A 19,619-nucleotide genomic window follows, 5' to 3' on the forward strand; every position below is an offset into this window, starting at 1 on the left:
AATCAGTAATACACAAAAAGGCGCAAGAGGTTCAAACACCTGGAGATTTCCACAGGAAACCTACCTCCCATAGGATTTATACATTTAGAATTTAGCCACAGAATTAAAACAATGCCGCTTGGCTTATTCTTTTTAGAATGTTAATTTTCATAGAATCATAGAACTTCTACAGTGTAGAAGGAGGCCATTTGGCCCATTGAGTCTGCACCGACACCCCGATACAGCATCCCACCCAGGCCCTAGCCCCGTAACCCCACATATTTACCCCACTAATCCCCCTAACTTACACATCTTTGGATACTGAAGGGCAATTTAGCATGGCCAATCAACCTAAAGCACACGTCTTTGGTGGGAGGAAACCGGAGCACCCGGAGGAAACCCATGCAGAAATGGGGAGAATGTGCAGACCCCACACAGACAGTGACCCAAGGCTGGTATCAAAGCCAGCACTGTGAGGCAGCAGTGCTAATCACTGTGCCATCATGCTGCCCCAGGTCCCAGATGCTGTGAGGCAGCCGAGCTAATCACTGTGCCATTGTGCCACCCTGGATCCATGACACTGTGAGGCGGCAGTGCTAATACTGTGCCACCCCAGGCCCCTGGTGCTGTGAGGCGGCAGTGCTAGCACTGTGCCACCCCAGGTCCCTGGCGCTGTGAGGTGGCAGTGCTAATACTGTGCCACCCCAGGTCCCTGGTGCTGTGAGGCGGCAGTGCTAACACTGTGCCACCCCAGGTCCCTGGCGCTGTGGGTCAGCAGTGCTAACACTGTGCCACCCCAGGTCCCTGGCGCTGTGGGTCAGCAGTGCTAACTTCTGTGCTGCCTCAAAACTGATTTTTTTTGAAGTTTATTTCTGTTTATTTGCTGGTTGTGAAACATGGCCTTGCATCACAATCCAGACCAGTTAATCTCTTATTTATTGTCAGGTTTAATTGCAAATAATATTGCATTCAAAACTGATTCATTGTGTGTTCAAATTTTAAACGTTGTGATATATTTTTCTCTGGTGACTGAGGATACAATTTAACTGCAGAATTGGATGAGTTTGAGTGAGTTAAAATCAGAGTGGAATCTATTTTGTATTTACACCAATTATTTCACCCTTTATTGACGAGGAGCCAATTACCAGCAAAGGTTTTGTGCAGAACAACACCGACATTCTTATTCCTTACAAGACTTTTTGATTATTCTTTTAAAAAATGATATCTTTAATAAATGAAATAATAAAAATGCAGGGCTTCAGTTACATGGAGACTGGAGAAGCTGCGATTCTTCTTGGAGCAGAGAGGTTTAAAAGAAAAGAACAGTTCAGCACAGGGACAGGTCCATTGGCCCACCAAGCCTTCACCAACACACGACGCCTTTCTAGACTCAAGTTCTTGGCATGCTTTTCAACCAGTGTTGCCACTTTCAGAGTTCTAAGGGTTCTGCCATTTACTTTGTACATTCCTCCTGTATTAGACCTTGCAAAATGCATCAACTCGCATTTGTCTGGATTAAATTCCATCTGCCATCTCTCCGCCCAAGTCCCCAGCCTTTTTATATCCTGCTGTATCCTCTGGCAATCCTCCTCACCAGCCACAGCTCCCCCAATCTTTGTGCCATCAATAAACTTACTAATCAGATCACCTACATTCTCCTCCAAATCATTTCTCTTTATTACAAACAACAGGGGTCCCAGCACTGATCCCTGCTGAACACCACTGGTCATGATGTGGAGCTGCCGGCATTGGACTGGGGTAAACACAGGAAAAAGTCTTACAACACCAGGTTAAAATCCAACAAGTTTATTTGGTAGTAAATGCCACTAGCTTTCAGCATTTGCCCCTTGGTCAGGGGAGTGGGAGTTCTGATCACTCCACTGATCACAGGCCCCCAGTTAGAAAACATCCTTCCATCACTACCATGACCAAGTCACTTCTGTATCCATCAAGCCAGCCCACTGAAAGGTGACCTGCCATGAGAGACCTTGTCAAAGGCCTTGTTAAAGTCCAAGTAGAAAACATCCAACACCCTGCCCTCAATCATCTTTGTCAGTTCCTCAAAAAACTCAAGATTTGCAAGACACGACCTCCCCTGATTAAAGAGATGGTTTAATAGAGGTGTTTAAAATAATAAACTGTTTTAATAGAATAAATAGGAACAATTCTTTTCTACTGGTAGAAGGCTTAGTAACTTGAAGACACAGAGAAAAGGATTAGAGGGAGAGAGGAGGACAATATTTATTTTAAATACAGGGATAGAATTTCCCCACCCCATCCTTGGCGGATTTGGTGGAAGGCAACGATGGAGAATCTAGCAGGAGCCAAAAAGCCAAAGTCTGCTGGTGTAAAACTGCAGTACAAATTTCCCAATGATCAGTCACTCTACCTGCTGCTTGGGGATAAAGTCACCATTTGGAGCTCAGAATGCCAACACCCCTTCAGACTTTTCAATCAAGGGTCACACCAGCGGGAAATCCCACTGGTCTGAAACCTCATTGATAATCAGTGACAGGTACAAGGTGATCCTCGATTCACGAAAGTCTTCAGGATGAGCGCAATGTTGCCATAGCGCTGAGCTGCTCCTGACGCGCATCTCACACTATGCGGGCAGACTGGTTCCTGCCTCCATCTCCGTGCCAAGCTGTCTTTGTGGACAGCACCATGCTGCTGTGGGCCCCATGGACCTTCCTGTGTCACTGTTTCAGATCAGTATTGAACCTGGGATAGGGAGGTTCAGGGGTCTCTTTCCCCCAGTGCGACACACCAGTCTCTAATTGGACGGCACTGAGCTGTGCAACTCAGGCACCCACATAGTAAAAGTCCAAAGTTCAACCCAGGTTGGAGTGCGGGGATTGGGTGGGGTGGTGCAGGGAGTTGGGGAGGTTAGGCTGGTTTGATGAAGACGGGGTGGGGAGGGGAGCAATGAGGAAGGAGGGGGAGGAAAGTTGAGGGATCATTACTGCAGACAAGGAAGGTCAAGGAAGTAGATGAAGAAGATGAATAATGGAAGGCAGAGCGAAGACCAAAGGAAGAGGAACTGTTCTTGGACACGGCTGGATGGAAAGCTCATACATGAGGGGGCCAAAGAGATACACAAGTTCACTGGGAGGGGATAGATGGAGACTGCAGGGCCAGTGGGTAGAGATCCAAACTGGGCCTGGGCACCTCGCAGGGTGATGGGCTGTGGGGGAGGGGATTGAATCAAGGAACAGACTTCCTCCTGAAGTTGCTAGCCTTTTCCCTCTGTGTTGCTGTCATCCTGCATGGCCTGGTGTAGACAGTGAACACAGAACATAAATCATAGAACATAGAACATAACAGTACAGTACAGGCCCTTTGGCTCTCAATGTTGTGCTGAGCTTTGTCTGAAATGTGATGTGAGTGCGCTGGACTAGGATTTAAATATGGCACCAGGACCTTCAAACCCACCAGGTGAATCAGCTCCCAGACCTGCAGGGGAGTCAGAGGGGAACATGCCCGTCAATAATTTACTGAGGCTCCAAACACAGAATCCGGCATGGGATCCTGCTATCCTGATCTGGGGGCATTCACTGCTGGAGGTGTTCACCACCGCACTTAGACTCAAAATGGAAGAATTCCATTCAATGTTTCTGAGTCACTAAATGTTTATGAGGTGTGTTGAAGTATCTCTAAGAGATGTGAAATGAAAATGTCAGCCAGGGTGTGACAATAGAAATATATTTGGATAGATTCAGCTGCCCTTTTTCACAATGCAATCAAACTTTAGCCAATAACAGTAGCCACATTGATCATCGATGAAGCAGTTTATCTGGACACAGATGTTTAATACCATCTTAAAGGTAACAAATCGAAATATCTCTTCAGTCTCCTTGCTGCCCCTCAAAATGACCACAGAAACCTCTAGATTACTTTTGGCTAATCAGTTTTCACGTAACCTATTGTATGGCTCTTGTGTGTCTGCTAATTAATAAAAAATGACTGTTTTAGATGTTAAAGGAATGTATCAGATAGAGACATTTGTGTTAGTAGCTTTCCAAGCCTAGAGGAATGAATACATGTGTCACTTATTAAGCATCTCATTGGAAATCAGTGTTCCAGATTAGCTTTCACCCCAATCAAAACCCCAAAAATCTCTCTGGTAAACGATGCTGCAGCAGAAGGTGTGGTTTTTGGGTTGGATGCCTCTATATTGATTTTCAAGTTTCAGTTACTGTGAGGGTGTGAGCAGAATGCACACAGCCGCTCCCCATAACTGATACCATTGTAAAGGCAGGAAACAAAATCCAAACTAGCTGGTTTCAGCAAGGCAATATTTTATCAGATGATATTTTTTCATTGGGAGTAAAAAGAATTCCGTCTAGAATTTCCCTCAGTGGATTCTCTGAACAAAAATACAGATCACGTGACTGTTGTGAATTTTTTTACTAATTCGTTCTGCTTATTTTCATTGCAGTCAGATGGGATCGCAGCTTCAGAAGTGCCTGTCCATCTCACTGCCAAAACCCCTGGAGAGGTCTGACTGACAGGAGCCCCACAGTCCTGGTGGACAGCGAGGCCAAAGGTTGCGTGTGTTGGTCTGAAGCTGGTTATTATGTTTTTTATTATAGTGAGCTCACCAGAGGGAAAACTCGGGAAAAAAAAGGCATTTCAAAGTTAGAAACTTACCACACTGCTGCAAGTCCTGTACCGAATACTCAGCCCTTCACAGTTCCTATCAAAAAAGTAAAATATATCAATTCAGTGGCACAGAACAGGGAACAGATTATGGTCCATTAATTTTTACTCCATTCTTAAGGTTCCAAAGCCAATGTGCAGAGTGGACAGGGAAAGACCATAATCCATCCCCTTGCTTGCTCCAAAAACCATTTCAAACTTAAACTGAATCCATTCATGGTTGTTACAAGAGACACAAATAAGATCTAAGCTGATAAGAAAAAGCATTACCCCCCATCCTGGGCTTGATCTGAACTCTGGAGATTGAGGTACATTTCAACAGAAATCCTTGGACCAATTTCAAGATATTCCAGTAAATTATTTAATCAAACCCATCCTGTTTTTCAGATGGTAGGTTAAAGTCCAACAGTTTTCTTTGGTACCATGAGCTTTAACCTGGTGTTATGAGATTACTTACTGTGCCTACCCCAGCGCCGGCAACTCCACATCCTGTTTTTCACATTGCCAGGTGTGGCTTCAGATTGTAAATCTCAGTCAGTAAATCAGCATCTTTTATTATTGTAATCAGTGAAAAAGCAACAATACATAAACCGGCATGTTACTGACCACAGTAGACTGAGAGTCACCTGAATTCAGTTAACTGTCCTTCACCCCACAACTCTTATTGTCACTGTTTACCCTCCCAAAACACATTGGTTAAATATTGCTGAATATCAGCATGTTAGAATATCGCAAACAAATTGCCCAATCTTTGTTTGGACAATTTAGCCTATTTTATATCTATAATGCCTCTGTTAATTTATGTTGCACTATATATGTATATATAACATATATATACTGCTATCTTAGAAATATTATGTCAAATATTCTCTCTGAATTGTTGATCTTTACCACTCCCACCATATCTACAATCAAACAAGAAAATAATAAAATTCAAACAGAAGATGCTGTAAATTTTCAGCAGGTCGGGTAGTGTCTGTGGAGAGAGTAATGGAGCTGAAGGGTGAGTTTAGAGGTTGTGGTTTCTATTGAATTATCAGCCAAGGAAGCCCAGCAATAAAGTTTAAGCATTAAAGTCCATAAAGTATCGGCTGAAAGCCCAACACAGACTCAGGTTCAAAATTGCCACCAATGTGCCAAAACTGGGAACATAGCAACTGACTGCAGGGTCAAAGGTGCAAAATGCAGGAATTGTGAAGAACATTGAAGGTGCTTGTTTGGAGATAGAGGGAAAAGGATTCACAGGACATTTGAGTGCGAGAAAGGACCAGGGTCACAGTCAGATGATGAACTGTTATGGAATCTTCTGTCAGTGTTACTAAGTCACTCCCTTACTGGACGGACAACCAGTGAAAGTAGAGATGGACACCAGATCAATAATTCTGCTGGGACTAGAAACTGTTTGCCAACAGACACTGAGATATCACTTTAAAACCCTCAGGATAATATTGTTCTGCTGAGGGGCCATATCAATGTAAATGTGCAGCTAAATGGACAGACTCCAGACATGTCCTTGTTAGTGGTAACTCGCGAACCCTAATGGGAGAACCTGGCTGCAAAGAATCAAACTAAACTGGGCCGAGGTGAGCCGGAGTCCGAAGCTGTCCACAACGTGGCATTGTCTTTAATAGGGAGTTTTCAGCAGAGTAGAAGTTCAGTGCACCTTATTCAATATCTTAGTTACTGGAAAGAACGAAGAACAGCATCATCAAAATTTAGATGTTACACTCCAGAGACTAGAAGATTACGGACTGCAGGTCCGGAAGGATAAATCCTAATTCTTTAAATCTTCTATTGAAACCTGGGACATGTCATAGACACAAAGGGAATGCACAATCCTCTCTACACACACTTTATCAAGTCCACTCAGAATCTTATAAACTTAAATCAAGTCATCCCCTCACTCTTCTAAACTCTATCTTTCCTTGTAAGACAACCCATTTATTCCAGGTATTAATCTAGTAAACCACCTCTGAACCGTCTCCCAACACATTTACACCTTCCCTTAAATAAGGAGACTAAACTTGCACACACTATTCAAGATGTGGTCTCACCAATGCTTTGTATAACTGAAGCATAACATTCTTCTTTTTATGCTAATTCCGCTCCTGATAAAGGATAACATTCCATTAGCCTTCCCGTTTACATGCTGAACCTGCAAACTAACTTTTTGTGACTCATGCACTCGAACACCCAGATCCCTCCACCTCACAATTCTGCAGATATTCACCTTGTAAGTAATACTCTGTATTCTTCTTCTTCCTGCCAAAGTGAACGACTTCACATTTTCAAATATTATACTTCAGATTTTTGCCCACTTACTGAACCTGCAACCTCCTTATGTCTTCTTCACAACCTACACTCTTACCTACCTTTGTGTTACCTGCAAATTTAGCTACGATGCCTTCACTCCCCTCATCTAAGTCAGGAATATAAATTGTAAATAGTTGAGGTCCCAACACAAACCCCTGGCGGGACTCCCGTCATCATCCTACCAATCATAGGACATAGAATACAGAGTGTTGGAATACAGAGTACTGGGCTAATGGTAAGTTACTTGGTAGCGTGGATGAGCAGAGAGATCTCGGTGTCCATGTGCATAGATCCCTGAAATTTGGCACCCAGGTTGATAGGGTTGTTAAGAAGGCGTACGGTGTGTTAGCTTTTATTGGTAGAGGGATTGAGTTTTGGAGCCATGAGTTCATGTTGCAGCTGTACAAAACTCTGGTGCTGCCGCACTTGGAGCATTGTGGACAATTCTAGTCGCCACATTATAAGAAGGACGTGGAGGCATTGAAAAGGGTCCAGAGGAGATTTACCAGGATGTTGCCTGGTATGGTGGGAAGTTCTTATGAGGAAAGGCTGAAGCTGTTTTCGTCAGAGAGAAGGTTAAGAGGTGACTTAATAGAGGCATACAAGATGAACAGAGGCTTAGATAGAGTGGACAGTGAGAGCCTTTTTCCTCGGATGGTGATGGCTAACATGAGGGGACATAGCTTTAAATTGAGGGGTGATAGATATAGGACAGATGTCAGAGGTAGGTTCTTTATTCAGAGAGTAGTCAGGGCGTGGAATGCCCTGCCTGCAGCAGTAGTGCACTCGCCAACACTAAGGGCATTTAAATGGTCATTGGATAAACATATGGATGATACTGGAATAGTGTAGGTTAGATGGGCTTTAGATTGGTTTATAAAGGTCAGCACAGCAATGAGGGCTGAGGGGTCTGTATTGCGCTGTAATGTTCTATGTTCTATGGAATCAGACAATGACCCGTTTATACATACTCTCTGTTTTCTGCCAGCCAGCCAATTTTCAATTCACACTAACCTGTTACCCCCTAAACAAGAGCTTTTATTTCCTATTTCTTATTTCCTAAGCAATGAGCTTAAAATGTACATGGCAAATGATGCATGTGTGTATGTTTCAGAGACGAAGAGACAGGAAGCTCACTGATCGCTGGTGTCAGAAGCAGATTGTCTCCGGTGACTGAAGGTCAAGAAGGAGGAGCCATAATTACAAAATTAAACGTCAGGGATTTAGAACAGGGGAAGAAGAATCTTTTTCATAGACAGAGTTGTGAGGATATGGGATTCACTCTCAGAATTAAAGGTTAAAACAGAAATGTCAACATTTAACATTTGATTGGGGAAGTGGATGAAGGGAGTTGGAAATGGGAGTGATAACAATAATGTGAATTATTCTCTGATATGGAAGGGAATTACAAACACTGACCTGATTAACATTCTTCTGTGTTATAACTTTTACTGATGTGAATTTCAGCAAAATGATGTGTTGAGGAAATGGGGCCAGAATTGCATTCTGAGTAACAGTGTGGTAAATTTTGATCTGATTTGATTTATTATTTTCACTTGTTATTAGTATATAGTGAAAAATATTGTTTCTTGCGTGCTATACAGACAAAACATACCATTCATAGAGAAGGAAACAAGAGAGTGCAGAATGTAGTTTTACAGTTATAGCTAGGGTGTAGGGACAGAACATGTCACTGCAGGGGAGGTCCATTCAAAAATCTGATGGCAGCAGGGAAGAAACTGTTTTTGAGTCGGTTGGTACAGAACCTCAGACTTTTGTATCTTTTTCCTGAAGGAAGAAGGTGGAAGAGAAAATGTCCAGGGTAGCTGGGGGTCCTTAATTATGTTGGCTGCTTTGCCAAGGCAGTGGAAGTGTAGACAAAGTCAATGGATGGGAGGCTGGTTTGCCTGGTGGATTGGGCTACATTGACAACCTTTTGTAGCTCCTTGCAGTATTGGGCAGAGCAGGAGCCCATACCAAACTGTGATACAATCAGAAAGAATGCTTTCTATTGTGCATCTGTAAAAGTTGGTGAGAGTCGTAGCTGACATGTCAAACTTCCTTAGTCTTCTGAGAAAGTTGGTGGGCTTTCTTAACTATAGTGTTGGCATGGGGGGACCAGGATAGGTTGTTGGTGATCTGGTCACCTAAAAACTTGAAGCTCTCGACCATTTCTATTTCGGCCTGTTAAGGTAGAACAGGGTCATGTTCTCCTTTACGCCTCCTGAAGTCAGTGAAAATCTCTTTCGTTTTGTTGACATTGAGGGAGAGATTATTGTTGCCGCACCAGTTCACCAGATTCTCTATCTCATTCCTGTATTCTGTCATCTGGATAAATGTGCAGTGGTCCATTTTGGCAGATCAAATGTGATGAAGGAGTATAATATCAAGGGTAAGACTCTTAGCAGTGTAGAGGATCAGAAGGACCTTGGGGTCCGGGTCCTTACGACTCTTAAATTGGCCTCGCAGGTAGAGGGTGTGGTTAAGAAGGCGTATGGTGTACTGGCCTTCATCAATCGAGGGAGTTTAGGAGTTGGGAGATAATGCTGCAGCTTTATAAGACCCTAATCAGACCCCACTTGGAGTACTGTGCTCAGTTCTGGTCGCCTCACTACAGGAAGGATGTGGAAGCCATTGAGAGGGTACAGAGGAGATTTACAAGGATGTTGCCTGGATTGGGAGGCATGCCTTATGAAGATAGGTTGAGGGAGCTCGGTCTTTTCTCCTTGGAGAGACGAAGGATGAGAGGTGACCTGATAGAGATTTATAAGATGTTGAGAGGTATTGATCGGGTGGATTCTCAGAGGCTTTTTCCAAGGGCTGGAATGGTCGCTATGAGAGGACACAGGTTTAGGGTGCTGGGGAGTAGGTACAGAGGAGATGTCAGGGGTAAGTTTTTCACTCAGAGAGTGGTGGAAGAGTGGAATCGGCTGCCGTCAGTGGTGGTAGAGGAAAATTCGATAGGGTCTTTTAAGAGACTTCTGGATGAGTACATGGGACTTAATAGGATTGAGGGTTAAAGGTAAGCCTAGTAGGTAGAAATATGATCGGCGCAACTTGTGGGCCGAAGGGCCTGTTTGTCTTGTAGTTTTTCTATGTTCTATGTCATTGTTTTAAATCTGACCCACTACGGTGGGTGTGAACATTCTTGTTCTGTGAAGTTTTATTGAGTTGTACGTGCAGCCAAGAACATTTTCGATTAGCATTGCCTGGTATGTGCAACTTTTTAAGCTGAATGTTACTCTACAATAAATCTATCACATTCATAGCGGCCGTGCAGAGATTATCCAATGAAGCTGTTACTGTGTTTTGTTCCATGTTGTATTACACTTCAATATTGTTAAATTAAACAATACTTTTGGGTCCAATAATCCAACGGGTGATGGAAAATACATACACTGGCTGCTCTGGAAGTATAATAAAAATAAAATACGGATCTGGAAATATAATCATTTCACCCATTCACCATAAACAACAACAGCAAGTAATATAACAAAATAAAAACTTCTCAAAATGTTTCATAGGAGCATTATAAAATAAGCACCTAATGAACGAGGTTCTGGTGTGGATGGTAGCTACAAACAATGTCAGAATGTCAAGAATTCAATAATGACCATTTGTTTTAATTTGAGCAAAAACTATGGATTTTGTGAGAACAGGTTGGTGTTTTGGGAAAGTGGGAGTGTCGGTTAGGGACCTTATTGTGAACCTGCCCCAGTTTCCAATGTGTGAGGCAATGGAATAAATCTGCAGTTGTCAATGCCAGTTGTGTGAAATGCAGAGCTTAACACAGGCAGTAAATCAAACTTCAACTCAGCTTTCTTCCAGCAATAATTCATAAGGTGTGAATTCAACTTTCATTTAAACTAGATCCATGCAATGATTGACACTGAAAGGTGCATGGATTAGTATCCCTGCATTCTACACTGAACAGCTGCCAAGTTAGTGTCAGCAAACCTCACTTCAGTGAAGGCCAGGTGAATGTTACAGACCCCATTACAGTCCTGAAATCATAGCAGAACACTCCTCCCCATCACTGATCCCAAATACTTCCTTTTCAACTTACCAATCGGAATTTTTATCCTAACCATTCTGATGTCCCTTCCCTTCCACCAGATTAACATTCAGCGCAAGTTCTTATTATATTGGTGACTTTTGAGGGGCATCTTGACAAATCCATGAATAGGGTGGGAATGGAGGGATAGGCTTTCTGTTTAGTCGGGCAGCTTGGTGGGTGCAGGCTTGGAGAACCAAAGGTCCTGTTCCTGTGCTGTAATTTTCTTTGGTCTTTATATTGAATAAGTATTGATGAACAAAAAGTGCCTTTGTCTCCCTTTCTCTCATCATGTCCTGTCTTATCCCTGATCCGTCTCAACGCTCAGCTCTCTCAAACGTTTTTTCATGTTTTTATGAGGTGTGGCTGTCACTGACTGAGAGCATTGAATACCCTTCTATAATATGATATTAGCTGCCTTCTTGAACTGCTGCAGTCCATGTGATGTAGGAACACCCACAGTGCTGTTAGGAAGGGAGTTCCTGGATTTTAGGGGTGGCATGGGTGGCTCAATGGTTGGCACTGCTGCCTCACAGCAACAGGGGCCCAGATTTCATTACAGCCTTGGATCACCATCTGCGAGAAGTCTGCATGTTCTCCCCATGTCTGTGTGGGTTTACTCCGGGTACTCCGGTTTCCTCCCACACTCCAAAGATGTGCAGGTCAGTTTGATTGGCCATGCTAAATTGCTATTTAATATCAGGGTAGCTAGCAGGGTAAATACTTGGAGTTATGGGGATAGGGATTGGGTGGGATTATGGTTGGTGAACATAGCTGCTATTTTGAAGACAAGAGTGGTGATCTCCCGTGTCCTGGCCAATATTTACCCCTCAACCAACATAACAAAAAAAAAATCAACAAAGGAAGGGAATAGTCATTGCCTGGCACTTATGCAGCATGACTGTTACTTGCTGCTTAACAGCTCAAACCTAAATATTGTCCAGATCTTGCTACATTTGGACTGCTTCACTTCCTGAGGAGTGACAAATTATGCCTCATGAACATCTCTGAACTTTCCCACTTCTGAATTAATGATGGGGGGAAGGTCATTGATGAAGCACCTGAAGATGGCTGGGTGTAGGACACTATCCTGAGGAACTCCTGCAGAGATGTCCTGGAGCTGAGGTGATCGACTTCAAAGCACCATACCCATCATGCTTTGTGTCAGGTATGACTCCAACCACTGAAGCATTTCCTGCTTTTATATTGATTGAGTTTCTCCATTGTCAGGGTTCCTTGATGCTATACATAGTCAAATGCTGCCTTGATGTCAAGGCAATTTATCTCACCCCTTAAGTTCAGCATTTTTGTCCATGTTTGAACTAATTCTATAATGAGGTCAGGAGCTGAGTGACTGTGGTGAAACCCAAACTAATTGTCACTGAGCAGGTTAATGCTGCTTGATAGCGCTGTTGATGACACCTTCCATCACTTTACTGATGATCGAGAGTAGAACTGTTGGGACGGTTATTAGCTGGGTTGGATTTGTCCTGTCTCTTGTGGATAGGACAAACCTGGGCAATTTTCCACATTGCTGGGTGGGTGACAGTGTCGTAGCTGTACTGAAACAGCTTGGTTAGAGGTGTGGCAAGTTCTGGAGCACAAATCTTCATATTATTGCTGGAAGATTATCAGGACCTTTAGCCTTTGCAGTCTCTGGTGCCTCCAGCCTTTTCTTGATCATATGTGAAGTGAATTAAATTAGCAGAAGTCTGACATCTCTGATGCAGAGGAACTCTGGAAGAGGCCGAGATGGATTATCCACTGGGTATTCCTGGGTGAAGATTGTTATGAATGCTTCTGCTTTATCTTTTGCACAGAGGGGAGGCAAAGACCTAATGGTAATATTGTTGGACTATTAATCCAGAAACTCAGCTATTTTCCCAGGACCTGGGTTCGAGCTCACCACGGCAGATAATAGAATTTGAATTCAATAAAAAAATCTGGAATTAAGAATCAACTGATGATCATGAAACCATTGTCAATTGCTGGAAAACCCATCTGGCTCACTAATATTCTTTGGAGAAAGTAATCTGCTATCCTTACCCGGTCTGGCCTACATATGACTCCAGAGCCCCGGCAATGTGGCTGACTCTGAAGTGCCCTCAGACAACTAGCGTTGGGCAATAAATGCCAGCCAGCCAGCGACGCCCATGTCCCATAAATGAATAAAACAGAAATGTGCAGAATGGAGATTGAACATATCAGGGAATGTTTAGACCAGTTAGCTTAATGTTGGGAAAAGCAATGGATCCCTCACTCAAAATTGCAACAGAAAAAAATCTCGGAACTTAATATTTAAAAAAAGTAGTCAGCAAAGATTTCAAAATGGTAGGACATGTTTAGCCAACCTTAGTAAATTCTTTGAAGATGTAACATAATTAGGATAATGAGTAATACAGTAGATCCAATATACTTAGATTTTTAATAAATCCTTTGATATGTTACTGCACAGTCTGATGTCAGAATGTGTAGAATAGGGAACAAATAGCAAAATTGATAACAAGCTGATCACAGAACAGAAACAGCAAGAAAGAGGTAAAGTTACTCAGAATGACAAATGGTGGTTAATGTTTCTTTATAAGACTCAGTGCTGGGACCAATGAAATTTATTATTTACATCTGAGATTTGGATTCAGGAAATGGATGGACAACTTGAGAATTTGTGAAAATTGGTAAATGTATTTAGGATACAGAAAGACACTGGCTGGGATTTTCGGGATTGGAAATTTCCATCCTTCATCTGGTCTGTTTAGTTTTCCACCCCTAGTTTTCGATCCCAATGATTTGGAGATGCCTGCGATGGACTGAGGTGGACAATACCAGATTCCCAGTGAGGGTGGGACCTGACAATCTCAGCCAGTAATAAACTTTCAGAATGATCGCGTGACAGAAGGTTAATATCGTTAAGTGTGAGGTAATACATTTTAAGTGGATTGGCCAAGCTAAGTTGCCCTTTAGTGTTCCAAGATGCGTAGGTTGGATGGATTAGCCATGAGAAATCTAAGGGGTTACAGTGATAAATTGGGGAGAGGATCTGGGTAAGTTGCTCTGCCAGAGAGTAGGTGCAAATGCTATGGGTGCAATGGCCTCTTCTGCACTGCAGCGATTCTAGTAGAAAGTATAAGGACTCTATAGACAACTTGGAAAATATGCACCTAAATGTGAAAAAGGAACAGTGGGATCTATGGGTAGATATAGGAATCAACCACTAAACTAGCACCACAGATTTAATAAGATCATTAAAATATACAAAACACAGGGATTCATTTCCAAAACGAAAGTGCTCAGCAAGGAAATGTTATATAATTTGTATCGTGCCTTGCTGAAAGCATATGTGGAGTTATTTTGAACAGTTTCAGTTTCCATATTATAAAAAGATTACAGAGGCACTGGGGAATATTGACATGGATGATGTCAAACTGAGAGATTATATCCATCAGGAAAGATTGAAAACTCAGAACTGACCTGATAACCGTCTTTAAAATGTTGAAAGGGTTTGATAGATTAAGTATAGGGAAAGTGTTTCTAGTCAAAGGCAAGAGCAGAACTAAAGGCAATGAATTGAAGGTAGTCAATAATAAATCCAATAATGGATTCGGGAGAAACTTCTTTACTTTAAGAGAATGAATGGAACGTGGAACTGACTATCATACGAGTGTTGAGGTGAATGGTCTACACACATTCAAAAGGAATGGAGGTAAGAACATGAGAAAGGAATGAAGGAAATGTAAATGGAGTTAACGATGTGAGTGAGAGGAGGTTGTTGTGCAGCATGAATACCAGCATGGAGTTGAACAATGTGTTTTCATGTTATAAATCATTTGTAATACCATGTAAATTTCATAACTATTTAATCATGTTCAATAGTTTATATTGTCATGCCTGGGAGCTGGCAAAATTAGAGCCATCAAGTGATGAAAAATATTCCCCGTATAGCATCCGTACACAGAGTTCCTGTGAAGCTGGTGTGAGCTGTGTTCCCTGTGGTACCATTCCAACCCTGCTCACTTCCATCAAATCAAATTCAGACAAGGCCAAAGATCAAGCTCTCTGCAAAAACTCACTCCTTAGTCTTTCCAAAACAAAGATTAAATGACGTGTAGATCTGCATTAATCTAACCTCTTGACTGAATCTGTAGACCCCATACGGATTTTGTGAACAGTAATCATTGTCCCAGATGGGGTAAAATTAACTAAGATGGACACAAATACTGTTTACCATCTGTTCATGTCTTCCTATTAATGGGAGATAATTTGAGGGGAGTTTTGCAGAGTTCTAACTTCCTGAAGTTGTAGTTTCCTTTAGTTAGCCTGTTCAGTATTTTGGTGTCAGAAAAAGGGGGGAAATCTTACTAGAAATTGGCAAAATATTGGTTCCAGTGAGAGAATCAGTGTGAATCCCATCAGGATTTCTCATGGAAGTTTGAGCCTCATTAGCAAACATTTTTCCCCAAGTGATTCACGCTGTGCTAGCAGTGGCCTCCTCTGATTCACTCACTCCAGTGCAACTTAATCTCTGCACTCAGCAGGGATCCCCATATAAATATCTTCCCAACACTCTTTCCAGATCCATTAGAGGGGCTGGCTACCAGGAAGCTAACACCACCATTCTGGGAGGGATCCCTGACCAGACTCTGGGATGGTGAGCAGCAGGGGCAGAATGTCTTCCGTCCATAGTTGCACAGATGTCCTTCCAGCAAGGTCACCAGCCCTGCCTGGGAGGTTGTGGCTTCCTCAGTAGGTGCCAGCTCACTGTAAAGACTGGGCAGCCACGCCGCAAGCAGATGAATAATCTTCTTCACATGGCCAGGATAGGCTGGCTTCCTCTAATCTACTGCTACACCTCCTCACATACCCCCTCACCTCCTAAGTTGATCTTTCACTCAATCACTGCACAGCTTGCCAACTCTTATGTTGAGGCCCTCTTCCTCTCCTCCCCCCCACTGCCCCCAACAAACTCCACGCTCCCCCCGCCTTGTTAGCTGTAATGCTCCTCACACTCCTGCTCCCACTCATGTGCCACACATAGGACACCTTACACCACCTGAACTGACCAGAATCCTGCCTGTGTTCTCCCCAACTCTTTCAATGCAGGATAACCTCCACTGTAACAGGTGTCAGCAGCCACAGCCTGGCAGAGTCTCACACCCTTTGAGGAGAGAGTTCTTGAGCTGGCTGGGGAAGAGGAAGACCATGTCTGTGCCAAGGGCTGAGTGGGACAAAAGTGAGAATCCACAAGACACACAGCCATTTTTCAATGATTAAACATTTGTCCTTTCACTAATCCCTCGTGAAGCAGTAACATAAGAACATAAGAAATAGGAGCAGGAGTAGGCCATCTAGCCCTTCGAGCCTGCCCCGCCATTCAATAAGATCATGGCTGATCTGTCGTGGCTCAGTTCCACATTCCCACCCTCTCCCCATAACCCTTAATCCCCTCTCTTATCAAAAACCCATCAACCCGCGTCTTAAAAATATTTAGCGTGGCAGCCTCCACCACCTCAACGGCCAGAGAATTCCAGAGATTCACCACCCTTTGAGTGAAGAAGTTCCTCCTCAACTCCATTCTAAACCGCCCCCCTTTTATCTTGAGGCTGTGCCCCCTAGTCCTACTGTCTTTTTTGAGCAGGAAGAGTCTCTCCACCTCTATCCTATCCATCCCATTCATCATCTTATACGTCTCAATGAGATCTCCCCTCATTCTTCTAAACTCTAACGAGTACAAGCCCAGTTTATTCAGCCTCTCCTCATAGCTCAACCCCCTCAACTCCGGTATCAGCCTAGTAAACCTCCTCTGCACTCCCTCCAAGGCCAAAATATCTTTGCACAGGTGCGGCGCCCAAAACTGCACACAGTACTCCAGCTGCGGCCTCACCAATGCCCTATACAGCTGCAGCAAGACCTCCCTACTTTTATATTCAATCCCCCTCGCTATGAAGGCCAGCATCCCATTCGCCTTCCTGACCACCTGCTGCACCTGCAAGCTGGGTTTTTGCGACTCATGCACAAGGACCCCGAGGTCCCTCTGCACCGTCGCCTGCAACGTCACCCCGTGTCCTTTGAAAGGTCAATCTGTTGAGTAGCCAGGACCTTCCTCGCTTCCTTTGGAGACCACGGACATGAGCAGCTCCCAGGGAGACTTCTTGGACCCCACCATAGAACAGCTACCATCCGCTCCCGGCACCAGTGCACAGACTCCCACCTCGGTGGGTTCACAATAAACAGGTTTCTGAGTCACTCACTGGTAAGTACCTCCCAGCTGAAGATCCATGGCAGGCGGATGCAGGAATGTCCCAGGGAACCAGCACTCAGAGGAATGCCAGAGCTCAGGGGCTAGGACTCTGCTGAGACCCTGGGCCTGGTCATCTCAGAGCTGCTGGAGCTGCAAAGGCAGAGTTGCGAGCACCGGGAGGGGATAGGAGAATCCTTCAAGCTGCAAAGTCAATTGGAGGAGTCCCTTTGCCTCCTATCCGAGGAGATGGTGCCACTCTGCAATACAATGAGGCCAACACTGCCAGGTTGGCATCTGTAGTGGAGACCTTGGCACAGGACATGTATTCCATGGCAGGAGTTGTCCACACTTTGGCTCAGCTTATAATCCCCATGGCCGAGGCTATGAGTTCTGTGGTGCAGGGCTTTAACTGCATGCTGCCTGCAGCAGAGGAAGGTGAAGCTTCTGGATCTCACTCCAGCTGCCCCTTCTTCCCACAGTGAAGCGCCAAGCCCTCGGGAACCCAGAGGAAAGAGGATCAGCACAGCCCAGAGCCTTCCACTCAGGGGACCCTGGGCATCTCCAGCCCCTCTGTAACTCCCCCTGCCTGTAGGTGACACATCTCCAGCCCCATATGCCAAGGAGGGCAGCACTGCACAGAACATCCCGAAAGCAGGCCTGGACCCTCCAGGTCCCGATTCGCCAGCGGATGCCCGCCAAGGGTCATCCCAGGCAAAAGGAAGTGGGACTCAGCAAGCTGCCTCAACTTCAACTGTGGATTCTGGCAGACATGAGGATATAGTGGAAGGAAGATTATGAAACTGTAGGCACTTAGTGGACACCAGTTGGGCCGAGTGGTCTAATTCTGCTCCTATATCTTGTGGTCTTACACAGGTCACTCGTTGCTGTCCTGAAACGAGCTGCTTGTATGAAAGTTCAGAGCAGCGGTAATTTTCAGGGCCATGGTTAGTGGGTGTCCTCCCGTTCCATTTAGTCTCAGCTCCTGTGGGGTCTGGTAAAAGTGGCCCACTATCTGGGACAGACTCTGTCTTCTATGGCACTGAAACTCTGGCATCTGCCTGGAGGATGACTGAAGTCAGAATACTCTTGGTCACTACAATCACCAATGAGGTTCCAGTATCCATGTTGCTGCTCCTGGAACCTAAATTTGAAGAGTGAGGAAAGCCGAGACACTACACATGCAGTATCTCCCAGCCTCCCTCCTCCTCTAACCCAGAAAAAAGACTCAGTGTGAGAGCAGGTAAGCTTTTTTCTTTCTTCTTTTCTCTTTTGTTTCTTAGTAAGGGAAGTTAGCAGGGATGGCAGTGCAGGCAGTGCAATGTTCCTCCTGTGGGGTGTTTGAGGTGAGGGACACCATTAGTGTCCCGGCAGAGTACACCTGCAGGAAGTGCACCCAATTCCAGCTCCTTGAGGACTGCGTTCGGGACCTGGAGCGGGACCTGGATGAAATCAGGATCATTCGGGAGGCAGAGACAGTTATAGAAAAATGCGACAGGGGGGTAGTTACTCCTAAAAATGAGGATACTTGGGTGACTGTTAGAAGGGGTAAGGAGCAGTCAGAGCAGCGATCCCCTGTGGCCGTTCCTCTGTATAACAAGTATACCATTTTACATAAGAACATAAGAAATAGGAGCAGGAGTAGGCCATCCAGCCCTTCGAGCCTGCCCCGCCATTCAATAAGATCATGGCTGATCTGTTGTGGCTCAGTTCCACATTCCCGCCCTCTCCCCATAACCCTTAACCCCCTCTCTTATCAAAAACCCATCAACCCGCGTCTTAAAAATATTTAGCGAGGCAGCCTCCACCACTTCAACGGGCAGAGAATTCCAGAGATTCACCACCCTTTGAGTGAAGAAGTTCCTCCTCAACTCCGTTCTAAACCGCCCCCCCTTTATCTTGAGGCTGTGCCCCCTAGTCCTACTGTCCTTTCTGAGCGGGAAGAGTCTCTCCACTTCTATCCTATCCATCCCATTCATCATCTTATACGTCTCAATGAGATCTCCCCTCATTCTTCTAAACTCTAACGAGTACAAGCCTAGTTTATTGGATACTGTTGGGGGGGGGGGACTCACCAGGGTAAGCCATGGGGTACAGATCTCTGGCACACAGTCTGCCCCTGTTGGTCAGAAGGGCAGGGGGAGAGGAATAGAGTATTAGTCATTGGGGACTCCATAGTTAGGGGGACAGATTGGAGATTCTGTGGGAACGAGACAGACTCGTGGTTGGTGTGTTGCCTCCCAGGTGCCAGGGTCCATGATGTCTTGGAATGTGTTTTCGGGATCCTTAAGGAGGAGGGGGACAAGCCCCAAGTCGTGGTCCACATAGGCACCCATGACATAGGCAGGAAAAGAGGTAGGAATAGAAGGCAGAAATTCAGGG

The 19,619-nt window shown here is 44.5% G+C and overlaps 1 protein-coding gene across 1 annotated transcript in view; it reads right to left on the reverse strand.

Moving 5' to 3' along the window:
• The window catches only part of LOC145342826 (ADAMTS-like protein 1), a 451,251-nt gene that overhangs the window by 220,451 nt on the left and 211,181 nt on the right, over positions 1 to 19,619 (reverse strand). The window contains exon 4 of the mRNA XM_080188292.1: positions 4,630 to 4,675. Coding sequence (XP_080044418.1) covers positions 4,630 to 4,675 — 46 coding nt within the window. The remainder of the gene's footprint in view (positions 1 to 4,629; positions 4,676 to 19,619) is intronic.

This window comes from Carcharhinus amblyrhynchos, chromosome 5 (genome assembly GCF_965287045.1).
Source record: "Carcharhinus amblyrhynchos chromosome 5, sCarAmb.v2.hapA, whole genome shotgun sequence".
Taxonomy (NCBI): Eukaryota; Metazoa; Chordata; class Chondrichthyes; order Carcharhiniformes; family Carcharhinidae; genus Carcharhinus; species Carcharhinus amblyrhynchos.